Source organism: Panicum hallii, chromosome 9 (genome assembly GCF_002211085.1).
Source record: "Panicum hallii strain FIL2 chromosome 9, PHallii_v3.1, whole genome shotgun sequence".
Taxonomy (NCBI): domain Eukaryota; kingdom Viridiplantae; phylum Streptophyta; class Magnoliopsida; order Poales; family Poaceae; genus Panicum; species Panicum hallii.
The window spans coordinates 73427412-73439672 of record NC_038050.1 but is presented as its reverse complement, the minus strand read 5'-3'; the positions used below and the strand labels follow the sequence as shown (position 1 = coordinate 73439672).

Below are 12261 nucleotides of genomic sequence, written 5' to 3'. Positions count from 1 at the left end.
GAGAGAGGAGCCAACCAAAAGCCCGCGGCAGCACTCTCCCGGAACTACAAATACCCTCCGCTCCGCTCCCGTCACGCGGCTTCCTTCCGATGCTCTCTCCCTGCCTCAACCGCGTGGCGATTGCTTGGCCAGGTCATCCGCCTTCTCCCGGCAATCTCCATGGGTTTCCGGGAGCGGGCCAGATCGGGGGTTGTGTTCTTGTTACGCGCGCGCAGCAATCGCGTGGGTTTTGGTTTTCCTCGCATTCCGTACATCCTCGGCTCGATTCCAATAGCGCGCGCGATCTGCTGGCTGTGGGATGGGGATCGGGTTGGATCGGACTGATTTCGCCTGTAGGCGGCGGGGCTTTCCGACGGCTCTCCACAGATTTCGACTTGGCCATTGTACGTGCTCGCGCTACTTGCCTCACCAGTTCGGCGGCTAATCTATCTGATATTCTGATGTAGGCTGTCTGGTTGGTTAACTGTGCTGCGCTTATTTCTAGGTTTCGGGTGAACGCTATTCGTCTGAAACGCAACGCGCTTAGTTGCTTAATTCCAAACCACCTATAGGTTGATGTCTATTGGTTTCCTGGCTAACGTAACTGGTGTCACGAGTTCGTTTTGTTGCCGGATTTTGAATGGATTTGATGGAGGAACAGGAGAGGACAAGTGAGGAACACTCTGTATTTTTTGGGAAAGAACTACTTCTTCTCATCTCTACAGCACCCAGGTTATACAGATTACATTTTATATATTGGCCCTTCTGTACAATCTATTTTGTACATGAGTGCCACCAACACTCCCCCTTAAGATGGGGCAAATATATCTATGAGCCCCATCTTATTACATAACTTATCAAAATGTACAACATTAACCCCTTTTGTTAGAACATCAGCTAATTGATCACTAGACTTGACAAAGCTAACCTGAAGTGTTCCATCCTCTAGCTTTTCCCTAATAAAATGTCTATCTATTCCAATATGCTTTGTTCTGTCATGATGGACTGGATTGTTCACAATACTTATTGTAGCTTGATTATCACAATAAACTTGAAGTGGAGTCCCATCATGTAATTGGAGTTCAGTTAACAAGATTTTCAACCATATTAATTCACATAATCCTGAGGCCATAGATCTAAATTCCGCCTCCGCTGTAGATCTTGCAACCACACTCTGTTTTTTGCTTCTCCAGCTAACAAGATTACCACCAAGAAATATGCAATAGCCTGATGTGGATCTTCTATCATCTAAGCATCCAGCCCAATCAGCATCTGTATTGTATGCCCATTATTTGAAAACATAATTCCTTTTCCTGGGCAGTTTTTAAGATAACGTAGAATTCTATTCACTGCATCCATATGACCAGACCGAGGATCATGCATATATCGGCTCACAATGCTAACAGCATATGCAATGTCTGGTCTCGTATGTGACAAATAAATTAGACGCCCAACTAATCGTTGATATTTGCTCTTATCTATAGGATCACCAAAGTCAGCTACAATATGATGGTTCTGTTCAATTGGAGTAGTTTACAATCAAGCATCCCTGTTTCAGCAAGCAGATCAAGAATATACTTCCTTTGTGAAAGATAAATACCTTGGACGCTATACGCAACTTCAATTCCCAGAAAATAGTGAAGGTACCCAAGATCTTTAACTTCAAATGTCTTAGCCAAGGTCTCCTTCAAGTATTTCATCTCTCCTTCATCATTGCCTGTAATTACAATATCATCCACATAGACAGCGAGTATTGTAATCTTATTACTATAGTGCTTGAAAAATAGAGTGTGGTCTGCATTGCTTTGTCTATATCCTAGAGAGCAAACTTCCTTGCTGAACCTTCCAAACCAAGCTCTAGGCGACTGTTTAAGACCATAGAGTGATTTTATTAATTTACACACCTTACCCTCTGTTTTATGGCTATTAAACCCTGGAGGAATTTCCATATACACTTCTTCTTGCAAATCACCATGAAGAAAAGCATTTTTCACATCCATTTGGAACAAATTCCACCCATTGTTCGATGCTATAGAAATAAGTGCCCTAATAGTATTCATTTTTGCCACGGGCGCGAAGGTTTCATCATAATCAACTCCATATGTTTGACTATACCCCTTTGCCACCAATCTTGCTTTATATCTTTCCACTCTACCCTCAGGAGTTTGCTTTATAGTAAACACCCACTTGCACCCAACAATTCTCTTATTAGCAGGGAGTGTAGTAATTACCCATGTATTATTTTTGTCAAGAGCCTCCATCTCTTCCATCATCGCTGCCCTCCACTTTGGATGTTGCTTAGCTTCCTGCCAATTATGAGGTATAGACTCTGCAGAATCCAGTGCTGCTATAAAAGATTTGTATAAAGGACCAACATATGCATATGATACATGATTAGTAACATTATATGGAGTCAATTTTGAGGGCAATTTTCCAGCTGTGGAGCGTGGTGGCTTTCTATGGGCAATAGGGACATCTAGGTCATCATTTGGAAAGGAGAGGGTACCTTCACTTGCAGAGGATGGCAAAGCAGAACTTGAATCGGGTACATCTGGCTGTTCAGGTACCTCGGAATATTGTCTCATTGAACCGTTTTCCTCCCCCTGTACAGGTTCCTTCTCGTGTTGACACCTTTACGAATATACTTGCAAATTATGTTCCTCATTTGGTCGAGGCCACCGAGACTCTTTATTTTGAGTGCTTTGCAGCTCCCCCTGTGTCTGTCCTTGTTCTTCTTCTAATATATTCGCACCTTCACCAGTTGGAATCACTCCAACTATTACCTCCCTGGTTGCTTCCTCATTATCTTCCTCTCTTTCGTCTCCCCTTGTCTTACAGTCTGCATCTAGAGTATCATTAGTAAATAAGTCAGGAAATGCATCAACTAAGTCCGTCGGTTCACCATAAAATGGTTCATGCTCCCTGAATACCACATCCATACTCACGAACATTCTCCTTTCAGTCGGACACCAACATTTATAGCCCTTCTGTTTACCAGAATATCCCACAAAAACACACTTCAAGGCCTTCGGATCCAGCTTGCCAACAGTTGGCCTGTAATCCTTCACGAAACATACACACCCGAAGACTTTGGGTGGAACCACATATTTGGTCTCACCAACTAGACACTCTATTGGTGTCTTATAACCAAGCATCCTAGTTGGCATTCTATTCATAAGATAAGCAGCTGTCATCACCGCTTCGCTCCACAAGAATTTAGGGACATTCATTGATAGCATAATGCAACGAGTGATTTCCAACAAATGTCTATTTTTCCTTTCAGCCAAACCATTCTGCTCTGAGGTACCTGGACAAGTAGTTTGATGAATGATTCCATAGCTTGACGGATATTCATCAAACTTCTTGTTCACATACTCAGTGCCATTATCAGTACGGAATACTTTTACACATGCGTTGTATTGAGTCGTAATCAGATTATGGAAATCTTTAAAACACTCAAACACATCACCTTTGTTCCGTAACACATAAACCCAAGTAGTTCTTGTGCAGCAATCAATAAACGTCACAAAATAACGATACCCATTAATAGAGACAACTCCGCTGGGACCCCACACATCTGAATGTATAGTTTGAAGTGGGACATCACTTCTGTTGTCAGATGACACGTAAGTACTTCTAGTTTGCTTCCCATATTGACAAGCATCACATACTAGCCTATCTTTCCTGATTTTATTATAAAGATTAGGATAGAGTTGACCCAAGATAGCAAAAGGTATATGTCCCAAACGTCGATGAAGTAGTAGAAGCTCCTCCTATGAAGAGGATGACATAACAGCTGCCACAATTGGTGATGTGTTATCATCCAGGTAATAGAGCCCATCATGCATTCTCCCCGTCCCAAGTCTTCTTCCAGTCCCAAGTTCCTGAAATATACACCATGACGGGAAGAAAATAGCAGCACAATTGAGCTCTTTTGTAATATAACTAATGGATAGGAGATTTGTTGGGAATGAAGGCACATGTAAAACTGAAGATAAAGATATTTTTGTGTTGCAACTGACAGTCCCCGAACCTAATATAATTTGAGAAGAACCATCAGCTAACTTAACACTCTGCTCTCTTTTTTTAGGAACATAACTAGAAAAAACTCCACGATTGCCAGCCATATTTCTTGATGCCCCTGAATCTATTAACCAGGATGCTTCGTGATAATTATAAGATTCAATATTTAGGTTTTTACCGCTGAAATTTGCTGTTGCAGAAGATGCAGCTGAAATCTGCTGTTCCTCCAAAGATTTCTTGTCACCCAAAGTCATCTCCTTGAATTGACACCATTTTTTCCATTCATCAGTATTCATCTCCACATTTACAGTCCTGTTTTCTTCTTCAACAAAAGTTGATGCATTTGCTTTGCTTGTCGATCTGGCTCCACGACCACGAGTGCCACCACGTCCATCAAATGAACGTCCCCGACCTCTGCCTCTCCAATCCTGGACTCTACCACGACCTGCACTCAACAACTCAGGACAAAAAGCCTTCAGATGTCCAGGTTGACCACATTCGAAGCATTTCCTCTCTAGGATACTCGTCCCTATACGCTGGTAATTTCCACCATCCATTGCAACTAGGGCTGATCGCCTCTGTGCCATCCCATTTGTACCAAGTCCCGTTGACTCCAACTTTAGACGGGTTTCTTCACTGATGATAGCTGAAATAGCTTGCTCTAGACTAGCAGCTTTCCACTGCCATATAGTGCAGCCCTTCTGTTCTCAAATTTTGGATTGAGGCCATTCAGAAAATCCCGCACACGTCTCTTCTCAGTCCACTTGCTCAACTTTTCAATGCACTTGCCACACTCCAACTCAATTGGATCATAGTAATCTAGATCACTCCACAACCTCTTTAGCTCGGACACATACTCAACTACAGATTTATCACCTTGACACACCTCTTGCAACTCTTTCTGAATTTTGCAAGCCAACATCTCATTTCCAACCCCTGAATAGGTACTCTTGAGTAGTCGCCATATTTCCGCTGCTTCTTTGATTCTCTCAACTTGTTTGGCGATTTGAGGTGACACTGAACTCAGAAGCCATGCTCTTACAAGTGCATTGGTCATCTTCCATTTCTGGCCTTCTTTCGAGCTTTCTTCTGTTGGTTTTTCAATTGTGCCAAGAATGTATCCTTCTAGTTTCCTTGAGACCAAAATAGTCTCAGCATGCTCCGCCCAGCTTGCATAACTTTCAGCTCCCCCCAACTTCACATGAGGCATCTGTAATGGATGAATTTCTTCCTTGGTCTCAACTTCTGCTCTTGAGCTTCCTCCCTGTCTACTGAGTGCATCAAACAATAACCTGTATTTCTCATCCATGGCTTGCAGTACAGCTGCAAGCTCCCCTGTTGTAACTCCTGCTGGAGTATCTGCATTATCACCCATCGCTGCACTTGTCTCCTAGTCTTCCTCTCCAATCTCACATGCAAATAATACCCAATCAGTCCACAAACACACCACCTCCGCACACAGCTGCTCCACGGCCTGCCCTCTCACCAGCAGCACACGAGTTGCCTTCTTCCCAAATCAGGAGAAAACCAAATCCCACACAACATTACCCTCTAGAACAGCCGCAGCTGCTTGAATCTCCAGCCTGATAGCTTGCTCTTGCCGCCCTCACGCACGCACTCACCTCTGCGTGCAGCGCCGCCTCAATCTCCGTCGATTCGAGCGCACTCGCTGTCGACCTAAGTGCAGCTGCTCACCTCGATACAGCTTCCGCGGTCGCCGTTCCAATCACCTGAGCCCTGATACCATGTTGCCGGATTTTGAATGGATTTGATGGAGGAACAGGAGAGGACAAGTGAGGAACACTCTGGATTTTTGGGTAAAGAACTACTTCTTCTCATCTCTACAGCACCCAGGTTATACAGATTATATTTTATATATTGGCCCTTCTGTGCAATCTATTTTGCACATGAGTGCCACCAACACGTTTCATGTCTAATGTTCGCATGTTGATGTTGTTTGGGGTGGAATTCTGTCAACTCTTTGGCGGCTAATTATAATTAAGAACGTCAAACCTACTTGTTGTGAAGCTAGCAGTTTTCTGAATTTCCCTAGTGTATCATGCTTCAATGTTTCAATCGCCAGCTTAGTTTCATACATATTACTTTATTTGCAAGCCAGGGGAGTTATAATTGGCTGGTTAGTCTTTTTTTTATTACAAAATGAAGGCGCTGCTGTGCGTGCTTGCTTAATTTTTTTCTTCTGCCTTGTTTGGTGCATTTGCAGGTCGGTGAACTCTAGGCATGGAGAGGGAGGTATCTCCACCACCTCCTCCACCCTACACTACAGAGTGAGTTCTAAATGGGGGACCTGTTAGCTAATGTTCTTTATTGTTGTGTCATGTCCAAGTATCAGTGTTTGCACTCATCATAAATTTCGCATGCAGTTTTCCTAAATAAAGTTTTTGAGTGTGTGATGACCCTGCATTTTGCGCATTTGTTATGGAAATGGCAGGAGGGCAGCCCTTCATTGAGGTTAAGAAGAGGAAACAAGTTTACACAGCATCTTGAGCATTACTTAGCTACTAATACCAACTTGCCAAGATGGTCTCGATGTTAACGCTATTGAAGATCTTTTGCGTGCTCTGATTAAACTAGCTGTGCAACTGTTGTCACTGAAATGTATTTTGTTCTATTAGTCCTTTCGTTTCATAATGTGCATCCAGTCTGCATACCTAGTTGGCATATTATTTGAGTAATATTTAGTGGAATCATACCAAATCTGTAGTCACTGGATGGATCAATCATTACATTTATCTGATAAGAGATACTGATCCAATTCTGCAAAATCTTTTACGTACTTAGCTTTTGTCCTTCCTCCATATGTTTGCCAAAAAAAATACTGTAAAACAGATGTGGTAGTTTACGTGTTTTTTAGTATGCGCCTGTGATTTCTGTGCACTTATAGTGTCTGTTCAGACCACCAAGCTGATTGCTGTCAATTAAATTTGCGGATTTGCATGCATACAAAATCACAGTTATTCTTCGTTTACTTTGTTCATAATTTTGTGGGTTTCAATGCATACAAATTCATGCTTATTCTTTGTTTTCTTCATCGAAGATACATAGCGTTTACTTTAAATTTTACTTGTTCTTTTCTTCTTAGGCTGGATGTGTACATTTATGACTACCTGATCAAACGCAAGCTAATCACGACTGCTGAAGCCTTTGTGAAAGAGACTGAAGCAAATCCATTTGTTACTGATCTCCAAAGTAATTAGTTTCATGACCCTCAACTCAAAATGGTTATGCCCTCAAAGTAATTGTTGTTGTCTTCACCCAACTCGTTAATTTCCTGGATGAGACTTGATATAAGAAATAATGGCAATTTTTTGCCTTGAATAGATCATATTCTTTTTTACAATAATTTTATTACTTTGACTCATTTCTTGATCATTCCAGAAAAAGGTGGCTTTGCAAAAGTGCAAGCATAGTCGCTTCTTTTATATAATACAATCTCAACCTAACAAATGGGTACCTTCTCATCTTTACATCTGAAAATTATGATTATTGGTAATAATTTGTAACCTATCTTTTAGAAATGAGTCAAAATTTTGTCATCTGGTGTATTCTGAGCTACCCAAAAATCTTGCGTACAGTTCCCAGAAAAAAAAATCTTGCGTACAGCTCGATTACTTGCTTGCTTCTTTAACTGAAATGAATTTGTCCATTATTTATCCTCAAGTTGGGTACTAAGGTATCTCATATTATATTGGGACTATATTTTATTGATTTATGTCAGAAATTAATGTTCCTGGAGGACTCCTCTCTGATTGGTGGTCTATATTTTGGCCAAGCTTCATTTCAAGTCCAGGTGATCTGGCATGCCCAGAAGTAAGTAATTAGCATCCTCCTTTGTCTAATTCTTGAGAGAGTATCTAATAGGATGTATGTGTGCACTGTGACAATATAGGCCCTTCTGAAAGGGTTTAGGGTTGTGTTCTTTAAAAATATATTTGTCGTATTCTACTAAAGTTTATCTAAGTTGAGCCAGGGGCATGCACCAGAGCAAAAGCCATTGGAGGTGGGCAACCACTTCAGTTTAGAAGAGGAGCATATGCAGCAAAGAGCTGCTACTTCTGCCAATTCAGATAGGTTAAATGATGCCACATTCAACCATACAATGCGCCAGGATCGTGTTGCTGATCCAGCTCAGATGCATTCTCAGCAGTCGCACCAAGTCCCTGGTGTTGACAGGATGGACCTACCAAATTCACCTGTCTACAAGAGGTAACGCCTTTAGTTCTACTAAGTTTCCTTAATCAAACGCATCTACATTTCCATCTATTTTCCAATCAGATTTACAGCAATTATTTCGTTCTTGCACCAGTCTGTAACACCCGGATACTCCGGCCATTGGCCCGGATACTCCGGGCGTGGAGTTTCTATTTCCATAATGTGGTCATCTGGACCCCACAATCGTTTAAACAGAAAATATCACTCTCTCTCTCTCCCTCACTCTCACTCTCTCCCGTTACCTCTCTCTCCCTCACCTCCCTCACGAGCTCTCCCTCTCCCTAAGCTCTAGATTCTGAAATCTTTCATTTCAACTTGATTCCAAGGCCAAGGGAGCTTCACTCGGCGTGGGGGATCATTTTCTACAAGTATTCCACCTTGGGGCGACATCGTTTTCGGGTTTTCTTGCAAGGGGAACTAGCTCAAGGTGATTTAGTTGTTTTAGGATGTTCTAGGTGATTTCCTTTGGTCAATCATCTCTATATGCATCTTTCAACTAGGATTCAAGAGGGTTTCAAATTTGGTGGGGTGGTTTTGCCAAAAATCAAGATTTCAGTTTTTTGGGGCGAAAATGCTGTCAAGCCCAGATACTCCGGGAAATAGCCCAGATACTCCGGGTTTGGGATACTCCGGGGGAAAACTCCGGGTATAAGCCCGGATACTCCGGATTTGGGATACTCCGGGGGAAACTCCGGGTATAGGTCCGGAAACTCCGGACGTTGGAGTCCGGATACTCCGGATATGAGTCCGGATATTCCGGGTTTTATTAGAACTGTTGGATGCAGAATTGGGAAAAATTTGTAGCGTTTCTACTTGGGCATTTCAAAGATTTTTGTTGCATATCGCATTTGCATACATTCTCATGTCATGTGCATACGTGTAGACGCCGCCGCCGAGGGAGTCGTATATGAAGTGATCGCGGAGGCGAAAGAGCACCCGGAGCAAGTCCCACAGGGGGTTCGCAAGGATCCGGCCCAAGGCCCGTCTGCCCCTGACTCTGAGCAACAGCCCAAAGGCAAGCCCCGGTGCACATCCTACTAATTTTTAAATTACGACACCTATATATATATATATGTAGTTATTGCTTATGCATTACGTTTAGGAGTTGTTTGAAACCCTAGTTGCATGAACCCTAGGTGTCCTTGAGTTGTACTAGTATGTATAGGATGATAGAAATGCTATGCTTAATAGGACTCGGTAGAAGTCGAGTAATTTTTGGTTACTCGCGAGATATAGGATAGCTTTATGTTTTCAGATATGAGTTACTAATTTATGGATGAAAGTCTTGAAATGAAAGAAAGAATAGAATCTGAGACCGGGCGGGAGAGGTGTAGTTCCGCCTGTGTCGGTTAAGGACCGAGCCGTTGTTGGCCCTGCTGATCATGTTTGAATTGTACTAACCGCATGCCGGGAGTAGGAGGTAGTCGAAACCGGTAAGCCGAGTACTGCCTTGCTTCGGAAGTACAGAACTTCTACCCACCCCTTAGGGCGAGTCGAGTGGCCGCGGAGAATTGGGATGCATGAGTTTACTTTTGGTGGTCTCTCGTAGGGCTCGGCTGACTATATGCAGGTGGGGCGGTTCTGTAGTTCGAGGCGGGGAGGGGAAAGGTTGGTGCGTGTGGTCCGACGGGGCATACGCGTGCCGTGTTGGTTAGGTCCACCTTGCAAGGTTAAATCGAATCGATTCGCCGTCAGTCGCTCTCGGATATGAGCACCTTGGTCACTGCGTCGCAGCGTAGTGTTATGTTGGGGATGATAAGAAATATAGATGAGGATCCATACATTGAATTAAGGTTAATGCTTCACATGTGTGCTATAGATAGGTTATGCCAATGATTAGATTATAGTTAAGTTAAATAGAATCTGGAGCTAAAATGATGAAAGTAAGAGATTACTTTAGTCGCTTTTTCTGCAAAATAACCACCAGCCAAATGCTTTGCATGTCTAGATATGTGGGCTAAGTTATACCCACTGGTCGGGTAAGTCTTGCCGAGTATTAGTATACTCAGGGTTTTGTTGGAAAATGTTTTCAGGTCCCGCACCCGTAGACTTCTGTCCGTGTTGCGCCAAGTTCGTTCGGTTGGACGTGGAGGGGTGGAGTGTTGAGGATCCAGGCGCGTAACTTTAGATGTGCATGGGATTGCACACTCGTGGGCTGAGTGCGCAATTCTTATCTGTTTTTGGATGCGGTAGTGGGTAGATTCCATGTTATCCAAACTTTGTATAAAGGGCAGATACTCTTGTATAATATTATGTATTTCGAACTCGGTTTGTAAAACTCTTTATTGTTATCGTTTTGTCACTCTTGTGTATTTTCAAGTTACGTCATGTTGTACCATCTGCGCCCACCTTCGCGTGGGACTACCAGTGTTGTTTCGATCGGGACGTGGGTTGAGAAAGGATCGCCAAATTAAGCCGTTAAGCTAATGCGCCCGATGTGTTCAAATGACGGCCATTACGCTTAATTAGAGTTTTAATTTGGCGGTTCCGTCACAGCTGGTATCAGAGCCGAAACACACTGGGGGGTGGTACGAGCATGACTAATTTTGAGGTTTTCATGAATTAAAAACAAATTTCAACTTAAGATAAAAGGTTATTTGGTGGTATGGGCGGGTTTATTCGTAATAGCCCTATATATTTAGTATTCGAATCGTGGGTATATGGGTGGTTCTGGGCATAGGCGTTACCGTAGGACGATCATGCATCATGCATCATGTCATTATTTGATCTAAATTCCTGCATTAGGGGTGGGAACAGTGCGAAACATCACGAGGGTAACCGGATACTCCGGACATAGGTCCGGATAGTCCGGATTGGGGTGTCCGAATATTCCGGGTGATAATCCGGATATTCCGGATTTGGTTGCAAAAAGATTCCTGGCTTTTTGATTTAATTTACGCTTTCTGCATTCTTCCATGGTTGATTGTTATGGGACTAATCCAACCATGGCTGAATGCAGAATGGGGGAACCACTGAACCCTCCGGATTTGGCTCAGGCTATTGCGGCCATGTTGACTGGGCGCGACGAGCAGACGGCACTCCTCCGTGAGCTTGTGGCGCAGGGCAGAGCGTCGCGGCCTGAACATCACCACCAGCCACCTGCTCCTGGATATCCGGAGTTTTTGGCCACTCAGCCACCGCTCTTCCATAAGGCGGATGAACCACTAGAGGCGGACAGTTGGCTTCGGACCATCGAGTCCAAGTTTACCCTGCACCCATACAATGATAGGGATAAAGCAGGATTGGCAGCCCAGCAGCTGAGGGGTCCCGCGCGCACATGGTGGGAGAATCATGTGGCAATGTTCCCCGCGGACACCCGGTTCACTTGGGCTCAGTTCAAGGAGGCTTTCAGAGCACACCATATTCCAGCCGGTGTGATCCGAAGGAAGCTCACAGAGTTTTTAGCCCTGAAGCAGGGCAATAACAGTGTGCTGCAGTATTCCCAGGCCTTCAACACACTGGCACGGTATGCGGGGTACCATGTAGACAACGATGAGAAGAAGCAGGCTTGCTTCAGGCAGGGGCTTAGTAGTAAGCTCCAGGATCGCTTGGCAATGGTCAAGTTTGACAGTTTCAGTGAGCTGGTCAATGGGGCTATCATACAGGAGGATGCCCACCTAGCTCACAAGGCAGAAAAGAAGAGAAAGACGCCGGCAGCAGGATCTTCTAGCAGTGCCCCTCAGAGGTTCCGTCTAGTGCAGTCGGGCCCACAGCGAGCCCCCTTTCAGCACCAGTCGCCGCAGCAGTGGGGATACAGGCCCCCTCAGGACACTCAGCCACAGGGGACAGTCAGGCCTCCTGTTCCTCAGCAGAATGAGCAGAAGGTCTGGGTGCAGCAGCAAGGGGTACGCCCCAATTTCTTTCCGTGCTACAACTGTGGACAGCCGGGTCACTTTGCACGGAACTGCCCAATGCCACCTAAGCAAGGCCAGCAATCGAGCCAGCAAGGTCAGAAGCAGAGTGTGGCCCACTTCAAGCCGGGGCAAGTGCACTACACCACCCTTGAGGATATTCCTGAGGGAGCAC

General features: G+C 44.1%; 1 protein-coding gene across 1 annotated transcript; it reads left to right on the top strand.

Annotated features, from left to right (window-relative positions):
* Nucleotides 1–5805: 5805 nt before the first annotated feature.
* LOC112877813 lies at nucleotides 5806–10525 on the top strand. The gene is made up of 9 exons (XM_025942182.1): nucleotides 5806–5819; nucleotides 6227–6290; nucleotides 6455–6474; nucleotides 7106–7212; nucleotides 7742–7833; nucleotides 7985–8229; nucleotides 8562–8662; nucleotides 9119–9250; nucleotides 10269–10525. Exons 6-9 carry the CDS (start codon nucleotides 8057–8059, stop codon nucleotides 10355–10357), a joined length of 495 nt encoding a protein of 164 aa, XP_025797967.1. The 5' UTR covers nucleotides 5806–5819; nucleotides 6227–6290; nucleotides 6455–6474; nucleotides 7106–7212; nucleotides 7742–7833; nucleotides 7985–8056; the 3' UTR covers nucleotides 10358–10525.
* Nucleotides 10526–12261: the final 1736 nt, after the last annotated feature.

Bases quoted from the DNA above. Each gene is read 5' to 3' on its own strand.
- LOC112877813 (XM_025942182.1), top strand. From the start codon at position 8,057: ATGCAGCAAAGAGCTGCTACTTCTGCCAATTCAGATAGGTTAAATGAT. The intron at 8,663-9,118 runs GTGATTTAGTTG...GCATACGTGTAG, and splicing joins GCAAGGGGAACTAGCTCAAG to ACGCCGCCGCCGAGGGAGTC. The intron at 9,251-10,268 runs GCAAGCCCCGGT...AAATGTTTTCAG, and splicing joins CTCTGAGCAACAGCCCAAAG to GTCCCGCACCCGTAGACTTC.